The 13,735-nt window shown below is 42.7% G+C and overlaps 1 protein-coding gene across 2 annotated transcripts in view; it reads right to left on the bottom strand.

The window, feature by feature from the left end:
* B3GALNT2 (beta-1,3-N-acetylgalactosaminyltransferase 2) overlaps positions 1-10,233 on the bottom strand; it is a 38,195-nt gene extending 27,962 nt beyond the window's left edge. For both annotated transcript variants that reach the window (XM_060753852.2, XM_060753851.2), the window contains exon 1: positions 10,006-10,233. In XM_060753852.2, coding sequence (XP_060609835.1) covers positions 10,006-10,147 — 142 coding nt within the window. In that variant the 5' untranslated portion in view covers positions 10,148-10,233. The remainder of the gene's footprint in view (positions 1-10,005) is intronic.
* Positions 10,234-13,735: the final 3,502 nt, after the last annotated feature.

Below are 13,735 nucleotides of genomic sequence, written 5' to 3'. Positions count from 1 at the left end.
AGTAATTCTTAGTCAGGCAGCAACTTCTTGATACTAAACACTGCTTTAATTATGCAATTACTCACAGACTCATTAACAAGAATTAATTAAATGGAATAAACAAATAGAATTGTTTTTTCAAAGAAAAAATGGGTGGCTTAGATTCTGAGTGGTAGGGGATACAAAGATTCAAGGGATACAATTCTCCATAGTTTGGGAGATGGAAGGACATTGACAGGAAATCGTCAGTTTATATCCATTTAGCACATTACAGTGGTAACTATTCTTTCCATTGGCTTGTTGTGAGTTTTTCGGGCTGTATGGCCATGTTCCAGAAGCATTCTCTCCTGACGTTTCGCCTGCATCTATGGCAGGCATCCTCAGAGGGTGTGAGGTCTTTCTTTCCATTTCCAACATATTATGATAATATTTATATACTGCCTTTCAAAAGAAAAGCTCTTAAAGTCCTTTACATAGGAAAAACAACACACCAGATTCAAAACCCATCATAATGGCATATCATAAGAAGAACAACTATAATTATCAAGCAAATCCAATCACATTTTAATCTGATGGCATAATGTGAATATCTGTTACACTTTCAAAGTTTCAGGAAAGGAACAGTAAGGGTTCATGTACAGGCTATATATTTTTCCTGCATGTGTAGAACTACAACGGCAAAAAGTTTTATTAAAAATAAGCATCAACTAAACCAATTTTCTTTTGAACTAAGACATTTTCCTACAATGGAAACTAAACAAGGTTTCTACAACCAACAGGGTGAGACAGTAGGCATCTTCTATGACCTCTTTCTATAACAGAAATACTCAGGCTTATATTTAGCACTGGCAAGAGATATCAATTTCACCTCACTCTGCTTAATTTGAGAATGAATCCAAGAAAATTTGGATGACAAATCAACTAAATGCCAGGACAGTTTAGAACAATCCCAGCACGTAAACCAGAAGAGGTAATTTCAGACATCTTATTTTAGCGTGTCCCAAATGATCTACCAGTTGACATTGTGTGCTCTAGATATAACAGGCTGGTAATGTTCCACAATGCCAATGACATTCACTGATATCTTTGGCTAAGATTTATGCAAGGTATTCATCCTGCAAGTTGCAAGAATAGAACCCTTCACTTACAAGATTACTGTAAACCTTTCATCAATCCAAATCACATGTAATCTTATATTAATTCAAGGGGGGGGGCACTTGTGTTATGACACAAGGGAGCAGTGTGTCCCTGATAATCTGAGCATGAATGGCATAACTACTGTTGTGATGAATCATGCTGATATTACAAAGACAAGGCAAGCTTTATTCAAGGTCAGCAATGCGGTCTATTGTTTTGAGCACCAAAGTCAAAATAATTTTATAATCGTTGTTAGCATTGTGCCAAACAATAATAATAAAATAACAATAAAACTTTATTTGTAGACCGCCCTATCTTCCCAGAGGGACTCAGGGCAGTTTCCAAAATATATGGCAAATATTGAATGCCAGCAAGGAGAAGCATACAAACACAAAGCGAATCACATCAACATGCTACACTTAGTGGCAGTGTTATTATTCAGGGAAGAAATTCACAAATTTTTCTGTGGCATTTCATCATAGTTGTCAATATATTGTAATTTCTTCAATTCTAAGACACACTTTCCCCCATATAAACATCTCTAAAGATGGAGTGCATCTACTAACAATTCCCCAATGGAGTGAAAGAGTTAAGTTGTATGGGAAAGCTTACTGGACTCTTTTTATTTTTCTGTTTCCAGTTTGAAGTTGGGAAAATATATACAGTCTGGGAATGAACTGGAGGAATGATTTTCTATTGTACAGTTCTCATAGCTAACTTAGGGGCAGGAAGGTACATTTGCATGCTATGATTTTGTTCATTTATTTCTGTTTTATACAAGCCTTGGATTAATCTTTTATTGGCCTTGACTGCCAGAGGATGGGTGTGCACACTTTAATCCAAGGTTGCCCATATGTCTAACAAAGGAGATTTGATTGGATTGCCAGTTGAGAGATGTGTCTGAAAAATTTTGTCTGGGTGCCCAATTCTACCTGTGAGAGATATCAGGGAAAGGGATGGGATAATTCTGTGCTGTGAACCATCTGCTGCTTTATCAACCAACAACAAAGCTTATGTTAGAGCAATAACCTGTTGCAGAAATACAACTTCTTAGGGAGGAAAGAGCTGGTTACAATGATTCATGACTGCATCACTTACTGATGAGACTACTGTAATGTACTTTAGGCAGGGCTATCCTTTAAAATGTCCAGAAACTACCACTTCGGGGCATAATACTGTATCCTGCATTTCCAAACTGCGGAATAAAAGGCTTTCAAAATAAGTCTCATAATGAAATTCATGGATGCCTCCTGCACTGGCAACTGATTTGTTCCCAAACACCCCGCCCCCAAAGACATCTTTTAATAATTACATGTTCAATAGATAACTTACACAATAAGACATGTGTCACTGCTATAACACTACCTTCACTTAAACTGTAGAAGGCAAATAGCTGATCACAGGTACATCTGTAGCATGACCACACTGTTACCACACGCGATTTAACAGGATCTCAAGGGAACAGGAACCCAACTCCCCAAACCACTTAAAGAGAGAACCTCATTAATAATTCATGTGCAGTTCTAGATCTTTTTTTCAAGCAAATTCACTACTGAGCAAGAAATGGGTACTGTTGTGTTAAATCACAGCCAAGCAATATGAATGTCTGGATTCGTAGGTGCCCATTCAGGAACTTTAAAAATGGTTCCAAAATCACAAGAAATTCTATAATGTTCATAAAAGAAAGTAGTTAAACAAGACTTTGAGCAAATAAATGACAATATTTAACAACACATTTGTATCCTAAAGAAATAGCTACTTCAAAGCAGGTCAAAGTAGTTAAAAAAGCAATTGGTTCCATAAAAGCGCTCAAAGTATCCGGAACGTAAAGAAAATAATGTAACTGATAAGAATTTCAAAACTACCGTTTCTTCCAACAACTGAAGAGCAAATTGCAGGATGCCTGGGCATCAACATGAAATTGCCCATCAGCATGAAATGGGCAGGACTCTCAACAGAACTGGTCATTCAGCACTATGGGGAGTGTGTGTGTGGGGTGAGGGGAGATTTAGCAAAAAACTTGAGTCAAGAGCAGGAACAAGATTGTGTTATCAAAGGCTTTCATGGCCAGAATCACTTAGTTGTTGTGAGTTTTCCAGGCTGTATGGCCATGTTCCAGAAGCATTCTCTCCTGACATTTTGCCCACATCTATATCAAGCACCCTCAGAGGTTGTGAGGTCTGTTGGAAACTAGGTAAGTGGGGTTTACATATCTGTGTAATGTCCAGGGTGGGAGAAAGAACTCTTGTTTGCTTGAGGAAAGTGTGAATGTTGCAATTGGTCACCTTGATTAGCACTGAATGGACTTGCAGTTTCAAAGACTAGCTGCTTCCTGCCTGGGGAATCCTTTGTTGGGAGGTGTTAACTGGTACTGATGGATTCATGTCTGGAATTCCTCAGTTTTCTGAGTGTTGCTCTTTATTTACTATCCTGATTTTAGAGTTTTTTTTAATACTGGTAGCCAGATTTTGTTCATTTTTATGGACATTTTCTGAACAAGATTTCAGAAAGACTCTTGATGCACCACCAGAAGATGTTGAAGACATAAGCCACAGTCTTCACTGACCTATTTGTAGATGAGCATCATAGAAGAAAGATGGGACACAAGAGCCTAATTAGCTGCTGCAGTAAATTCTGTCTTGTCCACCAGCTACAGTGCAGAATGAGGTCACCATGCTCTGGGACAGCAATCTAGAAAGTACAGACCAACCCAGGAATGTCATGATTAGATTTACAAATTAACCCTTAAAGTACCAGCTATAAGAGCCATGAACATCTTGAAAGAACAGAATATAAAGACAGTGCAAATCTTTGTCTTGACACCCTCCACAGATGACATCATGGCATATATTCCAGAAATGCTTTGGAAAGCAGCAGTCACTACAACTTGGGCTTCCTTATAGAACGTGTTATTTCCTGTTTAATTGTGAAATACTTTTTTTATTATTTATTTACTCTATTTATATACCACTTTCTCGCCTCTGGGAGGACTCAAAGCGATTTCCAACATAGTCACAGCAAAATTAAATGCCAAACATACATGTGAAAAACCAAACATAAGATCAACAATAACATAACTATCAATTGAACTATTGAAAACATATTAAACCATAAAAACATAAGCAACGTTTAGACATTAAAACATATTAATATAAACATTAAAATCACATAATCCAACATTTAGACATCAAAACATATTAATATTAATATAAACATTTTCTGATTATCTCAGATTATGTGGCAGTGTGGACTCATATAATCCAGTTTAAAGTAGAAAACCTGGGATCAGATCCTGGGATATAGGGCCTGTCTGGAAGGGTGCTAAGTCACCAGTGCTCTTTAGTTCGAGTTGGTGCACCCCAAAACAGTCTCAGACAGGCTCAAAGAAAGAGAAACTTTATTCACAGCTGTGAAGGCAGACGGTACCAGCTGTAGCTCAGCTCAAAAGTGGAAACCGCCGCAGACAAAACACATTCTGTAGGTTTTTTATACCTCCTTGTAAATATCTCAGGTCACAGTTCCAGCCTAGGTCAAGTTTTCAATTTTTGGTCACATTATAAAATCTTCTACTTTCATTGGCTTAAGCTCACCTCTGCATTCTACCAAATTAGGCAGTAAGACAGATAAGCAAGAAGACACAATACACATTGATCCTTCCCAAATGGGAGGGGGTACTCCTACTTTTTCTAACTTTGGTTCCTTCAGTAACAAGACCTCTAAGCACTTCCATTTCTTTTCTTTTTTAAAAAGGAGGATACTGTAGATATCATTGCATGTATTTAAAATGAGAGACAAGAATCCCACAATTAGGTTAGCACTTTCATTTTTACATCACTTTGTATAAATTGGATTGTCCAAACCCAAAAGCATTTGGCAACTTCCACCTGTTACTAAAACTGAAGGCAATCAATTGAGAACGCAGAGATTTCCTGAATCAATGCTAGCCAATAATGAGATAAAGTACCTCATTCAAAAGGTGAAACATGGAAAATCTCTCAGAACTGATGGAACATTTTGTGAATTCCAAGAAACATTTAGAGATGCTTTCACTTGTTATTGAAAGTAGCTATGGGGAATTGCAGCTCAGCTCATAGCTCTTCTACCCTCACAAAAGGGATGTCAGTTCCTTCTCCTGGAAGCCTTTAGATGGGCAATTTACCCTTTAAGCTTGTTGAGGCACCTCAGCACTGTTTAACTTTAAAATAATATTCATATTTCAAAAGCAGAAGTTGACACCTAGCCACTTTTGTGGAGGATTGTTCTCACTTTTTGTGCATTTCAGATAGTCCATGATCCTCATAGAGTGTCAAAGGGACAGAAAATTGGCCACCAAACCCACTGCAGATCCCTTTTACTGATTTAAGGCACCATTATAATCATGCAGGGGAAGTATTGGTTGGATGGAACCACATTAAAATGAATGTCATTTTCAAGAGTTTATAAAGCCCTCGGGTTCCTATTGCCCTATTGCTTTCTTGAATCAAGACACTTCATCCTGCCATTTTGACTATCAGAATCAGCCAAGTCTTCAGCAATATCTACAGTGATCCAACAGTCTTTAGGTCTTTTGATCAAATGCCACACTCCATCCGGTATGTTCTAAATTTAATTAATGCATGTAATGTCTCCAAACCACTTGCGACCCTTTCTCATTAGATGTCATTAAGACTTTTAATGGTCTTGAAGGGAGTCCTATGGAGCTGTAGTCCATCATAATCTGGCTGGCATCCTAATTCCCATTCCTTCTTTCCTGGGGCTGATTTCTCTAAAGGATACATAGATTACAAAACATAGACTGCTTTGTACTGATCAATTTGAAGTAATGAGTTGATTTCCTTCACGGTGCAATATGTGTTGCTGCTACAACAGAAATATGTGGCTCAAAGTAGTGCCTTTGTATGGCTATGTAAAAGATTATGGTTTTCTGTGTCTACGGAGATTTCCTCCCTTGTTTGTACGAATGACCTTTATGTTTCCCCTCTGTCAGCTCTAGCCTTTCATGTGGGGACATGAGAGAAGCCTCCTACAGGATGGTAAAACATCTGGGTATCCCCAGAGCAACGTCCTTGCAGCCAGTTCTCTCACACCAGAAGCAACTTGCAGTTTCTCAAGTCACTCCTGACACACACACACAAACCCTAATGTTCACCTACCTTCTGTGTGAAAGGCTGTTGGAGAATCAAAAAGCCTGTGGTGACCCTACTTTCCATCCCAGCAGCAGTTATAGTAATAATTATTTCCAATTTCTCTGTACAGTTATGGAAGTTGGCGCGTGAAGAAACAAATAGATGGTTCAAAGAGCATACCAAGCTTGAATTCTCAGTGAAACCCAAAATTACTAAAATAAGTATTGTACTCTGGATTTATCATGAGAAGACATGACTCAGTGGGAAAGACAACACTGCTGGGAAAGATGAAAAGTACTAGGAAAAGATTAAACTGAATCAATAAAGGAAGCTGCTCTGGGTTTCCAAGAACTGAGCAAAGCTGTTGATGCCCAGGGCTCTTGGAAGTCTCCCATTCATCCAAGTTAGGTGGGCAGAAAACACACAGGCCAAGTTGTGAACAGGCACAAAGCCACCAAACGCATGAGAACAGCTGTCAGATCTCTTAAAATTACATAAAAATTATAGAAGTACTAATTAGAGGAACACTGTAAGTAGCTCTTCCTCATGCCATCCTACTCTATGTGTGTATATATGCCTTCACATTGCTTGTCAACTGATGATGATCCCATGAATGTCATACAGTGTTTTTTTAGGCAAGGCAAGACACTTTTGCCTGTTCCTTCCTCTAAAATATGGCCTGTAGCACTTGAAGGGCAGTCTCCCACTCAAGTGCTATCCAGGGTTGACCCTTCTTAGCGTCCAAGATTAGATGGAATCTGTGCCTTTCAGGTAGTTTGGTCTGCATTCGGAGTCCTGTTCTTAAATTTGATTGTATTGATGGCATATGTTTGTTACAGTTGTTGAAGAGAGCAAAAAGGACAGATGAGTAATTCACTGGCCCATTTTCTTCCCTCAGTCCTTGAAATATAAACACATACTTGAATGATTGATGACAAATAATTTACTCCAAAGCATTACAGCACATAGCAACACTCAAGCTGTTCCTCATGATCAGTGTTGCAGATGGCCAAAATATATTATATCTGTAATTCAGATTGATTTTTTGTCCCCCTAACACCTACCCTCTGTGGTCTTAAGAGGTTCCTAAAACAGTGTATCAAAATGCCACTGGCTCCTTAGACCAGTTTCTTATCATTATCTCCAGTGGTTTAGCCACATTGGTCTGTTATGCGGGGTAGCAAAATATTGAGAAGGCCCTGCCTCTCATTCCAACCAGCCACACCTGCGAAGGAGGTGGGACCAAGAGCAGGGTCCAAACCACCTTACTCAATGTGTTATTTTCCCTGATTGAGAAATATTTTGCTACCACTCAGATCACATATCCCTGATCCACAAAAAACAACAGGAAGCAGCCAGGTCAACTTCTTCCATTTCTTTAATTCCTGCCCCACATCTTTCATTTTTACAGCACATATGCATATACTAATTCAGCCTGGGCTGTATTTGGCCCTCCATGTCATTTTATGTGGCCCTCCAGATACTGGCCTGCTGTATTTCTCATTAGACATCACAGCTGAAGGGAGTTGTGACACAGTAACATCTGGAAGGCAGCTGTTTTTTCTGTTTAGGCAGAATAGTGGGGTTTGCACATAGATACAGTGTTTGTGGATATGATTTCTGACTTTTAAATAACATTTAATCTTTCCCCAACTTCAGAGCCACAAGTGCTGTTGGGCTGAAATTCCCAGTCCTTGTGGCAGATAATCAAAAGTAATGGGAGTTGTCATTCAATAAAATCTGAGGACCCAAACTGAGCAAAAACTAAAGAGCGCCGACCCCTATGTAAAAAAATTAATAATTGGGCTTCTGTCTCCTCCATTCATGGATTCAACAGGCTGTTGGAGGCAACCATAAGGCTGAAGTGGCCCTCGATGAAAATGAGTCTAAGACCCCTGTATTAGCTGATCTCTGAGAGAACTGAAGCAAATGGCTAAGGATACCTCAGTCACAGCTAACAGCTGCAAAGGGTATAAGCTTAGTCCCAGCTAAGTTTAAGAGATTTTAAAAAATCCAATTGCCCAAAGCAGATCAAGACAAGCCTGAACTCCTCCCACTCATTTCATAGCAACTACCTGGGGCTCACTTTCCACCAAAATGCCTTCAGTCTCTTTTGGGCAATGATGCCCTAGATCCTGCCTCCTTTTCTCCTGCCAACCGCTTGAAGAGCACCTTCTCCATCCCTCTTGAGCCAGAATAATCTGTCCTGCCCTTCTCTGGGCTCAGATTGTCCTATTTTCCAAGGCTGGTTCTCAACGTTGTATCTAGAAGTTTTCTATTTAGCGCCTTTAGCTCTTTCACTGTCGTGGGATACATCGAGGGCATCGCTGGCCTCGGGATTGTGCATTGCCATTCAGCACCTCTTGCATTCTGTGCACTTCACCTTTTCTTTACAGAGTTTGGCAAAATGTGGGTTTGCACTGCAACATCTGAAGCAAACTTGAGCTTTCTGGGCAATGGCCACCTTCTCATTGTAAGGTTTCTTGAGAATGTATCTACAGTCTGAAAAGCTGTGTGGTTTTTGGTGAACAGGACACATAATGTCCTTAGGAGTGTGTCCAGGCTCTAAGGGTTCAAGGTTAGCGTTGGTTAGAAAGAAGAGAACAAACCAGGTTAGGTCACTCCTGTTGCTGCGGAGGTTCCTCACAGAGTGATTGACATAGAAGGGACCTCGAGGGTAATCCGTCTAACCCCCTGACAAGAAGCAGGAAAATCACATTCAAAGCACCCCCAACAGATGGCCACCCAGCCTCTGTTTAAAAGCCTCCAAATAATGAGCCTCCACCACATGCCAGGGCAGAGAGTTCCACTGCTGAACAGCTCTCACAGTTAGGAAGTTCTTCCTCATGTTCAGGTGAAATCTCCTTTTCTGCAGTTTGAAGGCACTGTTCTGTGTTCTAATCTCCAGAGCAGCAGAAAACAAGTTTGCTCCCTCCTCCCTATGACTTCCCCTCACATATTTATACAGGGTTCTCTCATCATGTCTCCTCTCAGCCTTCTCTTCTTCAGGCTAAACATGCCCAGCAATTTAAGCTGCTCCTCATTGGGTTTGTTCTCCAGTTCACCTGAGGCTGTTAGGAATGGTGGGACTTGAAGCCCAAAAGGCTTGAGCAGCTGAGGAGGAAAAGGAAGGAGCCTGAGACTGTTAGGAATGGTGGGAGCTGAAGTCCAAAAGGCTGAAGCGGCTGAGGGGGAAAGGAAGGGGCCTGAGGCTGATAGAAATGGTGGGAGTTGAAGTCCAAAAGGCTTAAGTGGCTGAGGAAGAAAAGGAAGGGGCCTGAGGCTGTTAGGAATGATGGGAGTTGAAGTCCAAAAGGCTTAAGTGGCTGAGGGAGAAAAGGAAGGGGCCTGAGGCTGTTAGGAATGGTGGGAGTTGAAGTCCAAAAGGCTGAAGCGGCTGAAGGGGAAAAGGAAGGGGCCTGAGGCTGTTAGGAATGGTGGGAGTTGAAGTCCAAAACCCCTGGAGGGCCCAAGTTTGCCCATGCCTTGTATTTATCAACTGAGAATCCTTCAACCCACTCTGTTTCTGAAGATGCGAACTGGAAGTCTTAATGCGACCTTATGAAAGGCCAACCTGCCTCCCTTCCCCAGTGTGGAGGCACCGAAGGCATCCCTTCTGCTCCTGGAGTGAAGAAAAGGTGCCATTCCCGTGCCTCTCCCTCCCTCCCTCCCTCCTTGGCGCCCCAAGGCTGCCTCTTCCCTCTCCCTTCCCTGGCGCCCTGCTTCTTCCGGCCCTCCAGGTGTTCCCCGGCGGGCTCCTTACCTGCCGCCTGCCTCTGGGGCTGCTTGTGGTGGTGCTGCTGCTTCTTCCCGGGTCCGCCGGCCGGGCAGCTGAGGAGGAGCAGCCAAAGGTGGAGGACCACCCCGACGGCGCACGGGCACAGAAGCACCAGCCAATTGCGCATTGGCCGCCGGCACCGGCGCCCCGGTCCAGCAGCAGCAGCGCGCAGCCCGGCAGGCGCCTCGCCTTCCTCAGCCCTCCTCTTCCTCCTCCTCCTCCTCCTCCTTCCTGAGTCCCGCCTCCAGCGCCCACAAGGCCTCGCGTTGCCCCCCCCCCCTCCTCCTCCTCCTCCTCCTCCTCCTCCTCCTCCTCCTCGGGAATGAACGAGGGAGCTCAGCGGGAGAAAGGAGGAGGGGGAACCCTACTCAGAACTGCAACGCAAAGGCCGCCCAATGTCCTTCGCCCGCCCCCCTCCACCACATCTCCCAGAATTCTCGCTGAGGCTTCTGGGAGTCGAAGTCCCAAACACCTGGAGGTGGCGCGATTGGGAAGCCAAGGCACTCTCCGATGCAAAACAGCAACGCGCTGCGTCATCATTCCCTAACACTTCCCTTCTTGGCTTCTTCCTTCACCGGAGCGGGTCTGATTCAAGCGCCCCTCTGTTTTGGACTCCACTTCCCAGAATGCCCGCTCCTAGGCCCAAGAAGCTGAGGATTCTGGGAGCTGGAGTCCAAAACACCTGGAAGACTGGCGTTTAGGGAAGCAGTCTTTTGCAAAAGAGCAAACGCAGTGCGCCTTGTCTATCATCTATCCCTCCTTCTCCATCAGCGGTTCTCAACCTCTGTTTTCCCCGGGATATTTTGGACTTCAGCCCCTTCCACCCACATTATCTGCCTTGTAGCTTTTTTCCCGAATGAAGCAGAGAGTGTTTGAGGACCAGGACATCCGTAGAGATACCAAGGTGCTTGTTTATAAAGCTATTGTCTTCCCAACCCTGCTATACACCTGCGAAACGTGGACTGTCTACAGACATCACATGCAACTCCTGGAACGATTCCATCAGCGCTGCCTCCGGAAAATCCTGCAAATCTCTTGGGTAGACAAGCAGACAAATGTGCTGGAAGAAGCAAAGACCACCAACGTTGAAGCGATGGTCCTCCGCCATCAACTCCACTGGACCGGCCACATTGTCCGGATGCCCGATCACCGTCTCCCAAAGCAGTTGCTTTACTCCGAACTCGAGAATGGAAAACGGAATGTTGGTGGGCAGGATAATGTGGGATTGTTTACCTTGATATTCTGGGATATAGGGCTGTGTGGAAGGGCCCTGGGAGGGAGTCCATCTGATCTCCCTTCCTGGTGAAATCAGATGGACAACTTCCCTCCTGCCCTTCAGGATGGTAAAAAAAATTGGCTGTGGGACCAAGATTTCGAGACAGTGTAATAAAGCAGCGATAGGAAACCTAACCAGGCCAATTAGATTAGACACAGATGATCAAGACAGTTTTAAATAGTGTATTTTAATATCAAGACAATTTTTTAAGGTTTATGTATGCCTATAATGAATTCATGTCCCAGCATTGAATGTTTGCCATATGTGTGTTGTGCTCCTCCCTGAGCCCTCTTTGGGGTGAGAAGGGTGGAATATAAATGTTTTAAATAATAAATAAACAAATAAATAAATGTCCTGAACATCTGGAATGTCAAAAGTTAAGAACTCCCACTGGCCATAAAGGGAAGTGTATTCCATACAGAAAAGCTCAAGCCAACCTTAAAAATCTGGTGCCCCATTTCAACTGATTCTGTCCCTTCTCACTACCCCACTTGGAATTTCAGTACAAGAAGGATATTCAAAATGCTTGGGACCAGAAGGATTTTGGACAGGGTGGGGGAGGTGTGGACTGTTTGCATACCCCTAGAATAATAGATTCATATAATAAGAGAGGAGCCCCCGATGGTGCAGAGAGTTAAACCACTGAGCTGCTGAACTTGCTGATCAAAAGGCTGGTGGTTCGAATCTGGGAAGCAGGGTGAGCTCCCACTGTTAACCCCAGCTTCTGCCAACCTAGCAGTTTGAAAACATGCAGTTGTGGGTAGACCAATAGGTACCGTTTTGGCAGGAAGGTAACAGTGCTCCATGCAGTCATGTTGGCTAGATGACCTTGGAGGTGTCTATGGACAATGCTGGCTTTTCAGCTTAGAGATGGAGATGAACACCACCCCAAGAGTCGGACACGACTAGGCTTAATGTCAGGGGAAACCTTTAACTTTATAAGTGTCTACTATAAATCTGGTTTCTGCCTCCTGAAGAATTCTGGGGTTTGTAGTTTAGTGAGGCTGTTAAAGGCTCCTCCTTAAACTAGAAACCCCAGAATTCTGCAGGAGGCAGCAACCGGATTTAAAGTGGATACATTCTCTTGTGTGATGCGGTTCTGTCAAGGTGAAACCTTTACCTTTTCTTACAACAATAGAGTTGGAAGAGACCACATGGGCCATCTAATCCAACCCCCTGCCATGCAGGAAAAGCACAAAGTACACCTAGCTAAGGAGATACTTTTAGAGATGGGACCCAAGTCAAAACATAAACTTCATTTATGCTTCACACACACCTTGTATGCATAGCCTGAAGGTAATTTTGTACACAATACCTTAAATACATTTCTGTGCACTAAATAAAATTATTGCATTGAAATATCAGAAAACAAAGGTGTCATAGTCAGGCACCCGTTTGGACAATTTTGGATTTGGGGATATTTTAGATTTCTGGATTTTTTAAAAGCTGTACTTTTCCAAGTGTAGGAAAACATGAAGAGCCATTTTTTATTTTGTGTGAGGAAAGGAGGAGTGTGAGAGGGCCTCCCATCCAAATGCGATGCAGGACTGATCCCATTTAGCCTCCAAGATCAGAAAGGATATATTTAGGCTGTCCCCAAAGTAGGGCCTCCCAGGACATTCATGAGATGGTGACACATTGCCACATACTTATAGCCAAGAAAGGCTCCATCTACACTGCATTATAATGCAGTTTCAGAATCCAAATTAGCAGCATTGAACTTGGATTATATGGCAGTGTGGGCTCATATAGTCCAGTTCAATGCAGTTAATCTGGATTTTGAAACTGCATCATATGGTAGTTTAGGTCCAACCTAGGAACACACAGGCCCCTTCTGCACAGTTCTTTATCCCAAGATCTGATTCCAGATTATCTGCTTTAAACCAGATTATATGGGTCTCCACTGCCAGATAATCTGGGATAAGGGGATAATCTGAGATTGGATCCTGGGATATTGGAGCAGTGTGTATGGGGCCTCACTCCTATGAAAGATCATCTGACTTGAAAAGGCACTGCACCAACAGTTTCCCAGGAGGAAGTTACTTATGACATCATGAATGTCAATGCTTAAAAGGGGCACACAGTAGATTTTGCATTTAATTTGCCTCTCATTATACTTTTGTTGTTAATTGCTTTGAAGATGACTTTTGGTGACCCCAATGAATGACAGGCCTTCAAGTCACCCTGTTATTGACAGCCCTGCTCAAGATTCACAGACTCAGGGCTATGGTTTCCTTGATTGAGTTTATCCATTTGTGATGCTGTTTTTCTCCTTTTAGATAGCACTCCATCTTACTAAACAGTATTCTCAGACCTAACAAACTTTGAGGATGCCTGCCATAGATGTAGGTAAAATGTTAGGAGATAATGCTTCTGGAACATGACCATACAGCCCACAAAACTCACAGCAACCCAGTAATCTCTTTGCTAGTGAGCCAT

Source organism: Anolis sagrei, chromosome 1 (assembly GCF_037176765.1).
Source record: "Anolis sagrei isolate rAnoSag1 chromosome 1, rAnoSag1.mat, whole genome shotgun sequence".
Classification (NCBI taxonomy): domain Eukaryota; kingdom Metazoa; phylum Chordata; class Lepidosauria; order Squamata; family Dactyloidae; genus Anolis; species Anolis sagrei.
This window is presented reverse-complemented; position numbering and strand designations above follow the sequence as displayed.